The sequence below is a fragment of the Oryzias latipes genome, chromosome 17 (genome assembly GCF_002234675.1).
Source record: "Oryzias latipes chromosome 17, ASM223467v1".
Classification (NCBI taxonomy): Eukaryota; Metazoa; Chordata; class Actinopteri; order Beloniformes; family Adrianichthyidae; genus Oryzias; species Oryzias latipes.
In genome coordinates this window covers 5,587,006-5,604,020 of record NC_019875.2, presented here as the reverse complement: position 1 = coordinate 5,604,020, position 17,015 = coordinate 5,587,006, and the positions used below count along the sequence as shown (strand labels likewise).

Here is a 17,015-nt window from a genome sequence, read left to right as displayed (position 1 = left end):
ATGCAGTAACCAGGGATTATGTGCATAAGTGATGAGCGCTAAGACGGCAGGTGAAGGATGGCTTGGTGTCCCAGGACGGCTCCTCTCTGCACAGTGAGGATGATCTGGGGTGTTAAGGGGGCTCAGCCAGCGGCCCTCGAGTGCTGAAAGGGCGTCCCCCAGGCGGCTGCTTTCACCGCGTAAGTGGCCGTGATGCTGGTCTTGTGAGACATCTTGAGCGGCAAGAATGGGGCATCTTCACATAGAAAAATGCCAACACAAAAACACTCAGGGAAGGGGGGCACGGACGAGGATGAGAACGCGCGGCAGCCGGCGTCGGCGCGTCCACCAGGAAAGACGCGTGAGCATCAGCTCTTTTCCTGCCAGGAGCAGAGTTTGGTGCCGTCCCGTCAGAATCTCCGCCTTACAAGAATGTGTTTGAACTTTGAGTGCACAAAGAAATCCCTTTTCCCATGGTGCACAGAGGGAAAATGCAGGGAGCTGCAATCTACCCCCAATACCTTTTCAAGATGTTAGTGTCACTGAACATATTTACATGTAAATACACTTAAAAACTGAGACAATGCTCTGAAATGCATATAATCTACATGCTAACAAGTGCTTTAAAGAGCTGAATGTGCTTTAGGCACTACTTTCATGTCTGGGTTTTAAAAATGTAATGCAAGGCCTCTCTTGGAATCTAAACGCGTCTTCAGTTTGATGAGGGATAAGGCGGCTCAATCAGCCTTTAGTCTCTTTGCCACCAAGTTGATGATGGAAACGCTCGCTTTTCTCTTTTTAATCAAAGAGCCCTTCGCGTTAGGTGACAGATGGCAGGTGGTTTCTAAATATGTGTTGCTATGGTTCCCGTTTTCTTGCACAACATTCCTCTGAGATGAACTGACTTGGAATAACCTGACTTGAAGCTGCTCAGGTTGCTGTTGACGAACTCGAGTTTCCTAATCTCTGCTGCCACATAAACAGCTGAAAAAGGAAAAAGCGCCTCTTTTCTCTCTCCGGGTTTAATCGGACGTCCCCTGTCTGATTCCTTCTCGGCCTCAGCTAAACTCCTCCATATTTCTGATTCAGCGTGTCGCCATGACAACTCCGTATTTCTCATCCTTAAGCCCTCGGCGTCAGCTCCTCCGCAGCATTGATGCCCCCACCCATCCCTCCTTTTTTTGTGGGAAATAAAACAAAGAGCAGAGTGAATGTGCGCTGAGGTAGGTAAATGTATTCAGTGACATCAGCCAGGACGAGTCCATTCTGACAGATTCCTGTACCACTTGTTTCCAGCCTTGTCTGGGGGCTGGACCCTCTGTTGGGGCCATTGTCCCCTGTGTATTCCACACAGACTCACAATTAATGGAGGCCTTGTCTAAGTCTTCTGGAGCAGAAACTGCTGGTGGGGCGGGGGACAAAAGGCGGGCAGGGGGAGCCCCCTTGCCTCTTTATGGGGGAATTAAAAGGAAAAAGGAGTGAGCAGAGTGCTGGATGGGATCTTTAAGTGATCCCTTCTGTCTGCGCCCCCCGCCCACTCCCTTCCTGGTCGGAGATGTTTTCATACAGAAGTTGAAAGAGAAACTTTGCAATATTTGATGATGGGCATTTCACTGCCCGCGTCACGGGGGCTCTGCAGCCCTGAGACCAGCTCCTTCGGGGGGACAAGCATCAAACCTGGACACAAAAATGAAACGGAGGAAAGCTGAAGCATCTGACCAGTGATGGGAGGAAGGAAGGCCAATCTCTGCGTTCAACACGTTCGACGTCACGTCAGGAACGTTTAGGCCCGACTGAGTCCACGTCAGTCAGCAGCTTCTGGCTGAGGAAGGACTGATGAAGACATTTATCCTGAGGCGGGAACGAAATAGACAGCAAAAAGTCAAAAAGAATTAAACCCTTGAAAGTGGAACATGGAATGGTTTTGTGCAAAAGAAAAATATGCAATAATATTTATTACTTTTGCCTTGGTTTTCAATTCATATTCTTCATCATTTTTGTATTCTTTTTTAAACATTTGCAGTATTTTTTAATGCAAATTCTTGCCAATCTTCTTCTTCCTCTTTCGGCTTTTCCCATCAGGGGTCAACACAGCGAAACATCCTCTCTTTCGAGGATGAGTTGTATAGTTAACTTGGCAATGTTTTTCGCCGGATGCCCTTCCTGACACAACCATCTCAATTTATCCGGGCTTGGGACCGGCACAGAAGCAGAGAAGGGAATAGGGAGCAGCCTGGATTCGAACCCTGGTTTCACAGATGGAAGGTGCCGCAAACCAGCACAAACTAAACCGGCTCCGTCAAATTCTTGCATATAACAAAGCCTTTATTTATATTTTTTTCCTTTCATCTCTGGTGCATCTCTACAGTTCTTTTTTTTTTCTTTTCTTGTTCTGTCCAGCAAGTGAGCAAACAGATGAGCGCTGAGGACCTTTTGTGTTGGACCGGTTTCACTATTACAAAAAGGGGTTATGGATCTTGGGATAGCCAGGGTGTGAATTTGTATGAACCCCTCTGTTTATTTTTGTTTTTTTGTATCTCTACATTTCTTATGAAAAAGTTGATTATTAAATGTTTTTTTCCCTGTTTTTTGTTTTTCTACTGTAGGCTAAAAATTCTGCTTGTGCAAAAATATTTTGTTGAAACAAAAATGATGTATTAACTGACCTATAATAAATATTCCCTTGACCCCAGGGTCCAACGTGGGACACCGGGCCGGGCAATTTAGCCTGAGGACCTCAGGGCTCTGGGAGGTTCATAAGCTATAAGCAAATCTGATATAAAAGAAGGACCAAGAACACTCTTAGACTATTAAAAGAATCTTAAAATCAATCCTGAAGCTGACAGGAAGCCAGAGGTTTCAAGATAGGTGGAATGTGCTCCCTCCTCCTGGTTCTCGTTAGAAGACGTGCAGCCGAGTTCCAGACTAGCTGCATATGATTAAGAGTGGTTTCCTTTACCCCAGAAAGGAGGGCATTACAGTCATCTATTCTAGATGTGATGACAGAATGAATTAAGATTTTAACTAATTTACTGCACAGCTTGATGGCAAACGGAGTTGCTGACAGCACTCTTCTGAGGACACCAAATTCAATGTTTGTGTGTTTTTATCTTTCAACAAGAACCATAATATAGGCTTCATTCAAACCCCCCCACCAGCCTCCTCTTTCCTTTTCAGGCATCCACCATCCGGATATTTTTGATGAGGACCGTTTCATGAAGCTCATGGTGGAGCGTGCTCAGAGAAGAGCAGCGGTGCAGATCACTGATTGGTGCACGGCGTGCTCCATGCAGAGCTGCAGCTTTAGCCCTTGTTCTATCCTAGGCACGTTAACATTGGGAGTTGGGTCATCTAGACCCACTAGACAATGCTCTGAACCTTTTTTCTTCAATGATTTGTGATCTTCACTGGTGTCCATGGATTACATGAAATCTTTCCACCTTTATCCACCTTTGTCATGGTAGGGAGAACACGTCAATGTAAGGGTGGAGTCATCTAAGATAGCACAAGGGTTAGTTTGACCTCTCACAGCCGTGCATTCAGTCTTTATGTGTGTTTCATTTTATAAAGCAGCTGGATGGTTCAGCTGGATGCGTGGTACATGGGAAATCGGGGTTCGATTCCCAAGAGACACAATGAGCTTCCCCCAGTGTGGGTGCTCGGACAAGACCCTTCGCTCTGCTGCCTAACTATGTAACCACAAGACAAGGGGGGCTCCCTGTGCTGGTCCCCAGCCCGGATAAAATACTGTGTTTGGTTAGGAAGGGCATCTTTGCCAAACCACCAGTGAGAATCAGTGAAAGCTGATTGGCTGTGGCGACCCCAGAAGGGATGAGCCAAAAGGTGAACTAACAAAAGAAGTTTATATCTGATAGAGCTAAAGCAGATTTATATTTTCTCCTTTTTGTATGTCAACAAATAAAGAAAAGTTGGCCATCTTAATGTACACATGGATCATGTCGGGTCACTTGTTCGTTTTTGTTGGAGATGCTCATCCACGCTTTCATATCTTCTTGTCTTGATTACTGCAACTCCATCTTCACATGTTTCAGCAAAAAATCTCTAGAACGGCTCCAGGTTGTCCAGAATTCTGCTGCTGCAAGGCTTTTAACTAAATCATCCAAATTTTTACCCGTCACCCTGTTACTAATCCAGCTGCACTGGCTCCCCATCTGCTACCAAGTGCATTTTACAATCGTGGTTTTAACATACACAGGTCTTAATAGCCAATCACTGGTCTACATAAAAGACATTTTGCAGCCGTCCACTCCCAGCAGGTCTCTGAGGTCATGTGACCAGGGTCTGCTGGTTGTTAAAGACTAAAGGTGATAGAGGCTTAGTAGTGGCTCCATCCCTCTGGACTCCCTTCCTCTCAGCCTCAGATCTGCAGACTCAGTGTTTTCTTTAAAAAGCAGCTGAAAACATATTTTTTGGCTTTTTTCATAATTCTTTTTATATTCTGTGTTTTACTGTGAAGCACTTTGTGATTTTTATCTTGTAAGGTGCTATACAATAAAGTTTAGTATTATTTTATTATCATTTTACATGGTTTTCTTGTCGTTTGTCATCATTTTGAATCGTCATATTATGGAATGAGAGGTTATTTGAACCCACGACTACCTTCATTCACCTTTTTCTCTTCAAATGAGATCTGTTAAAAACTTGGATTTCTTCCAGATCATAAATTGTAAATGAAATATGTGTCCAAACAAACAAGTAAACTAGAGTGAATGTCAAATCCATTCACATTTGAGTTTCCTAAAGTTCAGCCCACTGTTGTTTTTCCACATCCAAAGAATCCAAAGGGAACATTCTTAGAACATTCTAAAACACTGGATTATCACGTGACTTTAGACAAAGTCTGTCCACACATTGGACTGGAGTGGAATGATGGACTGATCCGTGTTAATGACATCACATGGGTGTTGTCCGCTGTGATTGGTCGTTTAGACCTTAGAATAACAAACCTACCCCACCTCAATCCAAATGGTATCTGACAAGATTGATTATTGATTTACCAAATTTGAAACCATTTTTTAATGGTTTACGTCAATTCAATAAACTTGCCTCACACAGATCGATCTGTTTGGATTGAAATAAATAAATGTATTACGTTGATTTATTGTTACGCACCTATTGTTAACCCTGATCACACAGACAAAACTGTTCAGCTGAATAAAAATGCAGAAATCACAGCAGTTAAAATGTCTGCAGCATAGAAAACTGTCTGACGAAGAGCAACTTTTATTTCCATTAATACATGCTCTGACTAAATGCTGAAAGATCTTTTTGCTCTTTCTGTTTGATTTTCAGTTTAAAAAGGAGAAATTTGAAGAAAAAAACCGTCTGCATTCGTCCTGAAGTGGAAACTGTTCATTTTAAGAAAGAAGCTGAGGAAAAAAGCAAATTTTAAAAACAAAGCAATTTTTAAAATTAAAAGAAAAGAAAATGAAAGGTTTAAAAGTGAATCAAGAAAAAATGGAATAAGCAGCTACAAATTTTCCACAATCATTTGTTTATGCTGGTTGTTGCAATTTCAAACTTTGTTTATTTTTGTTTAGCGCTTTTCACTCATGTTGAAGCACAAAGCGCCTCACATTAAAGCAAATAAAATATTAAAAAATATGAAAATGTGTTTATAGACAGAAACAGACAAAATATAAAAAAAAAAACCAAAAGCACAAAACACCCAAAGGACAGTCAGACAAAATTAGAAAGGATTAACCATTTGAAAAGAAATTTAGGAAACAAGACATGTAATTATTCTCAAAAAATGTCAAACTCGTTCAAATCCAGAGTTTCAAGCCTCTTAGACCCAGACAGAACCAGACTTAAAAGCTTTGAGTGAGTTTTCCTGCAGAGGACGGCTCCTATCCAGCAGCAGAACTCTTCTGCAGCCGCTGGTTCCGACCAGGTTCTGTAAATCCGTCAACCAGCCAATGGGAGCGTGTGTCACGCGTGTTCCGCGTGCTTATTGGATAGACTGGGAACCCCAGAGAGCTCGCGCGCGAGCCGTGCCCCTCGCGTGCGGGCCATAAGCCCCCCCATAAAGTCTGCAGGACTCATTGTGCGTGAGTTTGGCGTGAGTTGCGCAGTCAGACGGCTGTCCCGCAGCCCCGCTGTTGGCTTTCCGGATCACCGCCTGAGGATGCCCACCGGGCCCCTGGAGAGACCGGCCGGCGCGCCGGAGAAAGTGCGCGCCTCGTCTGAGAGCAGGAAGGTGGGCTGCTGAGGAGCCGGGATGCTGTGGTGCCCACATGAACCTCTTCATCTCTCTGTTCTTTACTTCTAACAGTCTTCCAAACCCATCATGGAGAAACGCAGGCGAGCGCGCATCAACGAGAGCCTGGCGCAGCTGAAGAGCCTCATCCTGGACGCGTTGAAGAAAGACGTAAGCAGCTGCGCGCACCGCGACGCGCAGTCTGACAGCTGACACTGAACTCTGTCTTCTGATTCTAGAGCTGCAGACACTCCAAGCTGGAGAAGGCGGACATCCTGGAGATGACCGTCAAGCACCTGAGGAACCTGCAGCGTCTGCACGTGAGCGGTGAGCAGGAACCGACCCGGTTACAGCCTCATTCAGAACTCTGTCAGAACCAGTTTCCTTAGGAAGTTTTCCCTCTAGAGCACGTGTCAAACTCAAGGCCCAATGTGGCCCTCCATGTCATTTTTTGTGGCCCGCGAGAGCATAAAAGTTTTTAATTTCTTAAAATAAACATTTAAATTGGTGTGTATTTATTCATACCTAGTGGGAATTGGACTTGAAATATCGGATTGGGCAACTATACATTAGGACTTAAACTCTGTCAATATAACCTAACCTGACAGAATCAAATGTAAAAGGATTTATGCTAGAATAACAAGCAAACATATGTTTTTTGTGCAATGTAATTGTCACTTTAAGTTATAATAAATTAATTTATTGAGTTATTTAACATTAAGGAGTAGTTACATTTATTTTTCATTACATTTAGTTACATGTATAAGTTATATCTGGCCCTTTGAGGACAGCCGCTATGCTGATGTGGCCCTCAGTGAAAATGAGTTTGTCACTCCTGCTCTAGAGCTTTGAACTTTCAGACTTCCGCTCATGTTTTTGAGATCCTCTCGTTCATCCTTTGCTCTAAGCTGCGTCTTGACTCGCGGTCGGAGCCAAAGCCAGCTATCATGGGGCAAAGGCGCAGAACACCTGGACAGGTCTGCTGTTGAGCCTTTGACATTTTACAACCAAAATTTCATGATAAAAACAACAAGAATCAACTTTTTATTGGTTTGTTGCTCATAATCACTTTAAAAAGAGGTGTAATGAATAATCAAAAACAACAGTGGGCTGAACTTTAGGAAACTAACATGTGAATGGATTTGACATTCATTCTACTTTACTTGTTTGTTTGGACACAGATTTCATTTATACTTGATGATCTGGAAGAAATCCAAGTATTTGGAAAACTTCACTGTTCAGTAGCAGGAATTTCTGTCTGAGTCTCACTGCTGGAAGTTTGGATGAAGATGATCTGGATCCACTTTAGGTCAGAGGATCAGATCCAATCGGATCGATCAGAATGAACCAAAGTGAATCGGATCTTCAACCATAAATTATGATATGAAATGAATCATGGAAATGAATCGTTCCATCCCTACCTTAGAAAGGGAATGCTTTCTGTCTTCCTCTGTAAAACCTTTAGACTCTGTAAGAGTGGAGTGGCTAAGGGGGCTATTATATCACATTTACACTATTTAATACCCTCCCACCCCTCACCCAGTTTTGTCTTTGTTTTACAGTTATATTTTGAACAGAACTTTTGGATATTTTTGTGCAAAAAGGCACTAGATTGAGGAGCACTGACCTGCCTGATAATCATTGATTTTTTAAACTCACGTGTTTGTTGTCCTGCAGCGGCGGTGCACTCCGACCCGTCCGTCCTGAGCAAGTACAGAGCCGGATTCAGCGAGTGTGTCGGAGAAGTGACCCGCTTCCTGTCGTCGTATGAAGGGGTGAACTCTGAGGCCAGAACTCGCCTCCTCAGCCACCTGGCCTCCTGCGTGAGCCAGATCCACACTGTAAACGTGTGTGGACCGCATCCAGGCGCTCCAGGACAGAGCGCCGCCCTGCTTCCTGCGGCGTCGGGCCCACAGACGACCAAAAGCTGCTCCCAGATGCCTGCCTCCACAGACACTATTACACTGTTTGCTGGCTTCCAGGTGGTGCCATCCCCAGATGGACAGTTTTCTCTGCTTGTTCCCAGTGCAGGCCTCACCCCACTGGGCATGCACAGCGGCGGAGCGCCAGCCGCTGCGCCCGCCCTCACTTCAGACAGTGTGTGGAGGCCGTGGTAGAACCATACTGTCAGATCATTTGTAAATACTTAACCCTGCTGAGAGACTTATTTAGACACGTCTGTTTGTTTCCTACACTGTGAGAGATGTTTTTCTTTTGTATTTTCTATTTTTGATGCAGCGCAGTTCATGACAGTCAGTAATAAATGCAGGAAATGCTGAGAAATAAACCCTTTTTAAAGCTGATGTCAGATCTCTAAGGTCTTACTATGTCGTTGTTGTGCAGGAAAAGTTTATTGAGACGCATTTGGACTTGACAGACTCGTGGTGTGCTTGGTGTGTGGGCGGGGAGTCCCCTCACAGAGCGGCATCGAACGTGCCTCAGGCCCCCGGCCCTGCGCGTCTGGAGCGGGCTGCCAGTCCGTCAGCCGCAGTCAGACGACTGTGATGGTGTCAGTCACTTTTCTCCAAGCTTTCATGGCCATCAGACTGTGAAGGCCTCCGTGTCCCTCAGAGTCACGACAGAGGAGCTTCCATGAGAATTCAGGCTCTTTAACTCCAAGAAACTTTGTGTCGTCCTGAAAACTGTTGAAACTCAACTCCTGACTGAGTTTCATCTCCTTCAGCTGAGACTAAAGAGGACCACAAGACAAAGCTGGGGCAGCCCCCCCTCTTATCATAGCATCCTTTCAGAAGACCCTGGTATCCCCAAAACAAAGACGGGGCCATCACAGGCTCAATGGTTCTCCTCTTTTGACCCTCTCCATCTTCATAAAGAGCTTGCCCCTTGTTTACCAGGAAAGGGTTTAATGGCTGTGGGGGGTGGGGGGGCATGCTGTCACTTTCACCGTGCTGAAGGAGGCTTATTGTCAGTCTCTCCCTAAGGTCCTGGTCTTAAAAGCTCATTCAGACTCTTCATGCAGGAAGAGGAGCCATCATAGAGCTCAGCAGCTCAGTCAGAGGAAGGCCTCTGTGGGAGAAACTTCTACGGATCTGAGCTCCCATGATGCACCTGGTTCCTCTGTGTCTGCTCGGGCCAGAGGAGACGACCTGTGCCTGTGAAAGGGGCAGGTTTGTGTTGACAGCAGCTCCTTTGGAGAAAAGACCCCCATAGGTGTCATGGGGCCGGGGGGGTTGCTGGTGTGGACAGATCATCATCATTTCATCGCTGCAGCATCAAGCCAGATTTCTATTTTTAGTTTTATTTATGTCTCATTTTATCTTTCATTATGATGAATGTGTGGGGTCGTTGTCTGTGTTTAATGTATTTTTTTCCTTTCCTTTCTTTTGCTTTTGGGTTTTAAGTCTGAAGGATGTTTTTCTGCTGTAAAGCTCTTCGTGTTACAAAGGTGCTTCATGAATAAAGTTTGAGTAGATTGGAGGGAGGAGTCGGTGTGATACCTGAGAGCGGCTGTGGCGTGTGATCGGGAGGGCAGCGGTCGAGTCACATCACAGTCAACTGATTCATTTCACATGAATGATGGGTAAAGCGTTGTGGCTTCAGTTCAGAAATCACTGATCTTCACTGTAAAACTGTAGGAAGCAAGAAAATAAGACATGGAGACCCGATGGAGAACTCTGAGCAGAACATTTTATCAACACAAAAGTGTATAAATACATTCAGGGATGCCTCCTGACATATAAAATGTTTTTTCCCCAAAATGTTTTAGCTGATGGTAAAAACTTACATGAAGGCTGTAATCAGACTGGACATATTTTATACACTTGACCCCCTTGTGCTATTCTAGGCACTTTAACGTTGGGAGTTGGGTCATCTAGACCCACTAGTCAGTGCTCTGAACCTTTTTTCTTCAATTATTTGTGATCTTCACTGGTGTCCATGGATTACATGAAATCTTTCCACCTTTATCCACCTTTGTCATGGTAGCGAGAACACGTCAATGTAAGGGTGGGGTCATCTAAGATAGCACAAGGGTTACAGTGAATCAAATTTGGTATCTCTGACAGCAGTGGTACCTGGTGTGGTCTTCTGCTGCTGTGGTCCATCTGTCTCCAGGTTGGACGTGTTGTGCGGTCAGAGGTGCTCTTCTGCAGACCTCGGTTGGAACCAGTGGTTCTTTGAGTTCCTGTTGTCCTTCTATCAGCTGGAACCAGTCTGGTCATTCTCCTCTGAGCTCTGGCATCAACAAGGCATTTCTGCCCACAGAACTGCTGCTCACTGGATATTTCCTCTTTTTTGACCATTCTCAGTAAACCATAGAGATGGTTGTGGGGAAAATCCCAGTACATCAGCATTTCTTAAATCCTCAGACCAGTCTGGCACCAACAACCACGCTACGTTCAAAGTCACTTCAGTCACTTTCTTCATTCTGATGCTGGTTTGAACTGCAGCAGATCATCTGGACCACGTCTACATGCATTAAGTTGCTATCATGTGATTGGCTGATCAGAAATTTGTATAAACGAGCAGTTGAAAGGAATGCCTAGTGATCAGTGAGTGTATATTCCAAGTCCACAGGCAGATATGTGTAACTGTCAGGAAAGAAACATTTTCCCACCGTAAGCATTAGCTTTCTTTTTTTATTGGTCCATGTTTATACATGCGGTTACAGTGATGTTTAAGTACATCAATACTTCTCTGAATATTATCATAAAATGTGTTCATAAAAAGTCAGTATTTTCACATAATCAGATGTTTCCTGTTCTGATTACTTTATTAGAAACTTAAAATTGAACAACATATTTTTGTTCAATTACCGTATTTTCCGGACTATAAGTCGCTGCGGAGTATAAGTCGCACCAGCCCAAAAATGCATTATAAAGTAGAAAAAAACACAGATAAGTCGCACTGGACTATAAGTCGCATTTTGACGGGAAATTTATTTGACAAAATCTGAGACCAAGAACTTATAACTTGCACAACCTCATATGACACAATCATAGCAGACTGTTTATCTCATAATTTCACAGAAATTCTTTCTCATACTTATTTATTTATTCCTTTCATGAAGCATCATTGGCCAACTAATACTCTGTTTTCATCCTGTATTTGTAGAAACAGTTGTCATTTTTATTGCATTTCTGAATCTATGAAATCATTGGAAAATAGAACATTATGTTGTTAGCCTTCAAGATCTTACTGTAAAAAAAGTTTACTGATTCTCTGAGTCACTTAACATACTCTTAACACTTAACATACCTCATACATCAAATTGACCCAGGAACATCATTTCTGTTCCTCAGAAATGAACATAACAGGAGGGTTAACAATGTATTTATTTCAATTTATTTCTAATATAAGTCGCTGCGGAGTATAAGTCGCAGCCCCCTGAAAAAAAGGGCGACTTATAGTTTGGAAAATACGGTAAATCCTGAAATGTAACTAAAGGGAGAAACTCACTCGCCATCTTCATGAAATCAATTTTTTAATTGAAGAATTGCAATCCAAAACACTGACACTATATAATAGATCTTAATATTTGAGACAGAAAACAACAAACATGGAATATTTTTTTAAACATTTTTTAAATGTTAAAATAAAATCTTTAAATGTTGGTGTTACGGGGTTGAAACAAGCACAAAGGGGTTAAAGATGGTGATGGGTTAAAAGGACAAAGACTGATTTACATATAATTCCTAATTCTGAAACGCAGTTTTAGAAATTTCCATTTGTTTAGTTTATATTTACAGTGCAGGCCAAAAGTTTGGACACACCTTCTCATTCAAAGAGTTTTCTTTATTTTCATGACTATGAAAATTGTAGATTCACACTGAAGGCATCAAAACTGTGAATGAACACATGTGGAATTATATACATAACAAAAAAGTGTGAAACAAATGAAAATATGTCATATTGTAGGTTCTTCATAATAGCCACCTTTTGATTTGATTACTGCTTTGCACACTCCAAGCATTTTCTTGATGAGCTTCAAGAGGTAGTTACCTGAAATGGTCTTCCAACAGTCTTGAAGGGGGGGTTCCCAGAATGCTTAGCACTTGTTGGCCCTTTTGCCTTCACTGTGCAGTCCAGCTCACCCCAAACCATCTCCATTGGGTTTAGGTCCGGTGACTGTGGAGGCCAGGTCATCTGGCGCAGCACCCCATCACTCTCCTTTGTCAAATAGCCCTTACACAGCCTGGAGGTGTGTTTGGGGTCATTGTCCCGTTGAAAAATAAATGATGGTCCAACTAAACGCAAACTGGATGGAATAGCATGCCGCTGCAAGATGCTGTGGTAGCCATGCTGGTTCAGTATGCATTCAATTTTAAATATCCCCAATAGTGTCACCAGAAAAGTGCTCCCACACCATCACAACTCCTCCTCCATGCTTCATGGTGGGAATCAGGCATGTAGAGTCCATCCGTTCACCTTTTCTGCGTCGCACAAAGACACGGTGGTTGGAACCAAAAATTTCCAATTTGGAATCATCAGACCAAAGCACAGACTTCCACTGGTCTAATGTCCATTCCTTGTGTTCTTTAGCCCAAACAAGTCTCTTCTGCTTGTTGCCTTTCTTTAGCAGTGGTTTCCTAGCAGATATTCTACCATGAAGGCCTGATTCACACAGTCTCCTTTGAACAGTTGTTGTAGAGATGTGTCTGCTGCTAGAACTCTGTGTGCCGTTGACCTGCTCTCTAATCTGAGCTGCTGTTAACCTTCCATTTCTGAGGCTGCTGACTCGGATGAACTTATCCTCTGCAGCAGAGGTGACTCTTGGTCTTCCTTTCCTGGGGCGGTCCACATGTGAGCCAGTTTCTTAGTAGCGCTTGATGGTTTTTGTGACTGCACTTGGGGACACTTTCAAAGTTTTCCAGATTTTTCGGACTGACTGACCTTCATTTCTGAAAGTAATCAAGGCCATTCGTTTTTCTGTACTTAGCTGCTTTTTTCTTGCCATAATACAAATTCTAACACTCTATTCAGTAGGACTATCAGCTGTGTATCCACCTGACTTCTGCACAACACAACTGATGGTCCCAACCCCTTTTATAAGGCAAAAAATCACACTCATTAAACCTGACAGGCACACCTGTGAAGTGAAAAACATTTCAGGTGACGACTTCTTGAAGATCAACAAGAGAATGCCAAGAGTGTGCAAAGCAGTAATCAAATCAAAAGGTGGCTACTTTGAAGAACCTACAATATGACATATTTTCAGTTGTTTCACACTTTTTTGTTATGTAAATAATTCCACATGTGTTAATTTACAGTTTTGATGCCTTCAGTGTGAATCTACAATTTTCATAGTTATGAAAACAAAGAAAACTCTTTGAATGAGAAAGTGTGTCCAAACCTTTGTTCTGTACTGTATGTACATGTATCATTATACAACTATAGGAAACCAGATACAAATTGAAGTGTAATGGAGTTTTAATATAAGAGGTTTATGTGTGTGATGTGTGTGTAGACATGACAGGTGTGCTAAAAGTCACTTCTCTAACAGACAATTAAACTTGATGAATGAATGAAATTAATCTTCTGAATTGCTTCCTCAAATTCTTCACTTTTCACAAAGAAAAGCTTTACAGCTTTGTGTTGATTTTGCACAATGCTTCAAATAACTGTTCTGCATCTAGGAAATCACGGCCCTTTGTCACCCTTATGTCAGTCGCTTTCTTTAAAGCCCCCTCCTGACACTGTTTGGCGCTCCTATACCGTGACTAGCTTCCAAAAGATTCCAAGAGCCTGCCTTCAATCCTCAACTGTCCATTTTTTTGGGGTAAAAGGCAGACGTTGCCTTGTCGTTAATATCGGGCACCGGGTCCATTGCGTTAAAAGTGTAGGACAGACGTGGATGTTGGGTTTGGAGGCAATCCAGGACAGGATTTAGATGCTGGACCTTTATGTCTACTGGGGGAGATAGACTCCAGGTGTCCACCAGTATGCATCCCACCTGTATGAAGGGTGGCCCGCCGATGCGAAGCCCCAAAGAGAACCGCCTCAGTTTCTCTACTATATTTGTAACAGTCATTTTCTGAAAAGTCACATGCATGACACATGGGTGAACAAACCTGCTCTCTGTTTTTGTTTGAATCCAGTTTGAGTCACACTCTAAAGGAAGAAAACAGTAAACCCCATCCCAGCATGAGTCACACATTGAAACTTTTTATTTATCAGTAAAGTTTTGCCTTTTTCTGAGTCAGAATTGCAAAGCCAGACACATCAGAGGCATTGTGAGGGTTGGAGTTTTAAACAAAGATCTTTTCTATTATGTGGGGTGGAGGCCAGAGAATCGCATCATCAACTTTGTGAATGGCAGTCGATTGGTTAAACGATCTCAAACCCTCTGCTATGAAGGATCTTTGGGGTGAGTTTGATTGGTGAGAAAAGTGCAGATTGAGGAGCTTTCCGGGGGATTACAGTTTGTTTTTGCTTAAACTTGGAGGGACGACTGAAGGCTTGACTCCTCTTGGCTTCTGCGTTTACTGTTTTATTGTCTGCCGCTCAAGGTGAGACTTGTCAGAAATATGTGTGAGTGTGTGTGTGTGTGTGTGTGTGTGTAAGGGGGGGGCAGGAACTCATAAACACGGTCAAGGGGAGGAAGGCTGCGGAGGACTCAAAGCTATGAGTTTCTGTGAGGAGGAGGAGGAGGTTGGGGAAGAGTGGCAGACTGTCTTTTAAAAGAATTAGAATATCATGGAAACATGTATTCATTCCATAATTCCATTCAAAAAATTAAACTTTCATGAGCTATAGATTCAGGGAATGCTGTTTAATTTTAAGGATTGATTTGTTGATTTTTTAGAAACATCAACATTTACTTCTCAGTTTTTGCATGAAGATCCTCCTCTTACTCTTTCGGCTTTTCCCATCAGGGGTCGCCACAGCGAAACAACCTCTCCTTCGAGGATGAGTCGCATGGTTAACTTGGCAATGTTTTACGCCGGATGCCCTTCCTGACGCAACCCTCTCAATTCATCCGGGCTTGGGACCGGCACAGAAGCAGAGAAGGGAATAGGGAGCAGCCCGGATTCGAACCCTGGTTTCACCGACGCATTTTTGCATGAAGATAAAGACAGAGATTATCATCACATCAAATCATTCAAGAATAAAATAGTTTTAACATTTAAATCCCCACCCAGGTCCACAGCAGAAGGAATCCTGAAGTCCTCTAGAACTTTCTGCTAGACTGTTGCAGTGATTTTGGACTGAAGAAGTAGATTTTACCAACACCAGTGCTGGACGTTGGAGCCCAAATCCTGACTGACTGAGGAGATTTTACTCTGGACCTCCAGCAGCTCGAGTTCTGGTCCTCACCAGTCTTCCTCCAAACCCTTGATTCCCAAATGAAAGTCTTTCCTCTCATCAGAAAACAGAACCTTGGACCTCTGGCCAACAGTCCAGTCTGTCTTCTCTTTGGTCCAGTTCAGACGTTTTTCTGTTCGTCCAGACTCAGAAGTTTCTCGATCCGAGGAACCAGACAGTTGTAGCCCGTCTCCTAAATGCGTCTGAATGTGGCGGCTTTTGTAGCTGTTTCTCCTCCTTATTCTACCTTTCTGGAGGCCTGCAGGTTCTCGAATTTTGTCCTTTTGATAATCCGCTGACAGTTATCTTTTTTCCTGCTGCATCTTGTCCTCCAACATTTTGTCCTTCCATCAGACTTTCTGTTGATCTGCTTGGACACAGAGCTCTGTGAACAGCCAGCCTCCTTAGTGGGGAACTTTAGTAGTTTACCCAGACTATGGATGGGATCAATGATGGTCTTCTGGATAGAAGTCTGAAGTTTTCACCATACTGAACTGAACTGAGATCAATGTAATGACATATGGGGAACCTGTGCTGGTTCAAACATTCATATCCTGCAGAATTTGGGCAGATCTCCACAGTATTCGAGTATTTTAAACTCTGTTGATGGGTTTATGAGCTGGAACCCCAATTTATTTAAAAAATAACAAATAAACACTTTAAATCAATTAAACAGTGGGCCTTGAATCTCTATTCTACGAAAGCCTTTTTAATGGAATTATAGAAATGAATTGACTTTTCCACAATATTCAATTTCTTTGGAAATGTTCTGAACACGTTGACTGTTTGGCGAGACAGTTTTTGACTCAGTGATGAGGGAGGTGTTGGTATCAGTGGAGTGACAGCCAATAGGTTTGACTTGGGACGGAAAAGGAAAGAGGGGAAGAAGAGAGAGGGACGCGAGAGAGAGGGGGGGGGGGTAGGAGGGTGATAATAGGAGGGGAAGGGGGGTAAGACCATGAAGCAGCATAAAGCAACATGTTTACTGGTTGTTAATCATTACGGTAAGGCTCAAATGTAGTACAAAAAGGGAGGGGCCTATCCACACACACACTCAAATGTTATAAACACACCTGCTAGCTGCAAAAATGTCCACCTGTCGACATGTACACAAAACAGATAGTGTTCACACGCATACTTATGCCTTTAAAACCAACTAATGTGAAATATTTCAGTCATTCAATCATGCAAACTGTTAGTGCAAAGGTGAGCTAACACCTGTGCTCAGGTGAGTGTTTATGTTCTTCTAAAATAGATGGTGGAACGTGACAAGAAGGAGGGAGAGTGCCCAGCCATCCCCACCCCAAGACCCCCACCGCAGCAGCAGCGGCAGCCGGAATCCCCCCAACGCCACACGGGAACCGGCAGGGAACAACCGCCGCCCGGGCAGCCAAGCCCGCCACCCAGGCCAGGGCCAGCAGGACCGCCGCAAGGCCCCCAGAGCCAGAGAGCAGGGAGGCACGGAGGGAAAGAGAGTGCCGCCCCAGCCCAACCAGGAGAGCAGCCCCCCCGCCGCGCCGGGAGCGCCAAACGCAGGGCCCCACCGGAGAAG

At 43.7% G+C, this 17,015-nt stretch overlaps 1 protein-coding gene across 1 annotated transcript; it reads left to right on the top strand.

Annotated features, from left to right (window-relative positions):
• The first annotated feature begins 6,127 nt into the window (after nt 1-6,127).
• On the top strand, nt 6,128-8,316 carry LOC100049440 (Her6.2). Its single transcript, NM_001104814.1, has 4 exons — nt 6,128-6,199; nt 6,275-6,370; nt 6,439-6,526; nt 7,877-8,316. The coding sequence occupies exons 1-4, from the start codon at nt 6,128-6,130 to the stop codon at nt 8,314-8,316; spliced, it is 696 nt and encodes a 231-aa protein (NP_001098284.1).
• Nucleotides 8,317-17,015: the final 8,699 nt, after the last annotated feature.

Coding starts and splice junctions, on each gene's coding strand:
- LOC100049440 (NM_001104814.1), top strand. CDS start 6,128: ATGCCCACCGGGCCCCTGGAGAGACCGGCCGGCGCGCCGGAGAAAGTG. Junction 6,200..6,274: donor CCTCGTCTGAGAGCAGGAAG/GTGGGCTGCTGA, acceptor TACTTCTAACAG/TCTTCCAAACCCATCATGGA. Junction 6,371..6,438: donor TGGACGCGTTGAAGAAAGAC/GTAAGCAGCTGC, acceptor TTCTGATTCTAG/AGCTGCAGACACTCCAAGCT.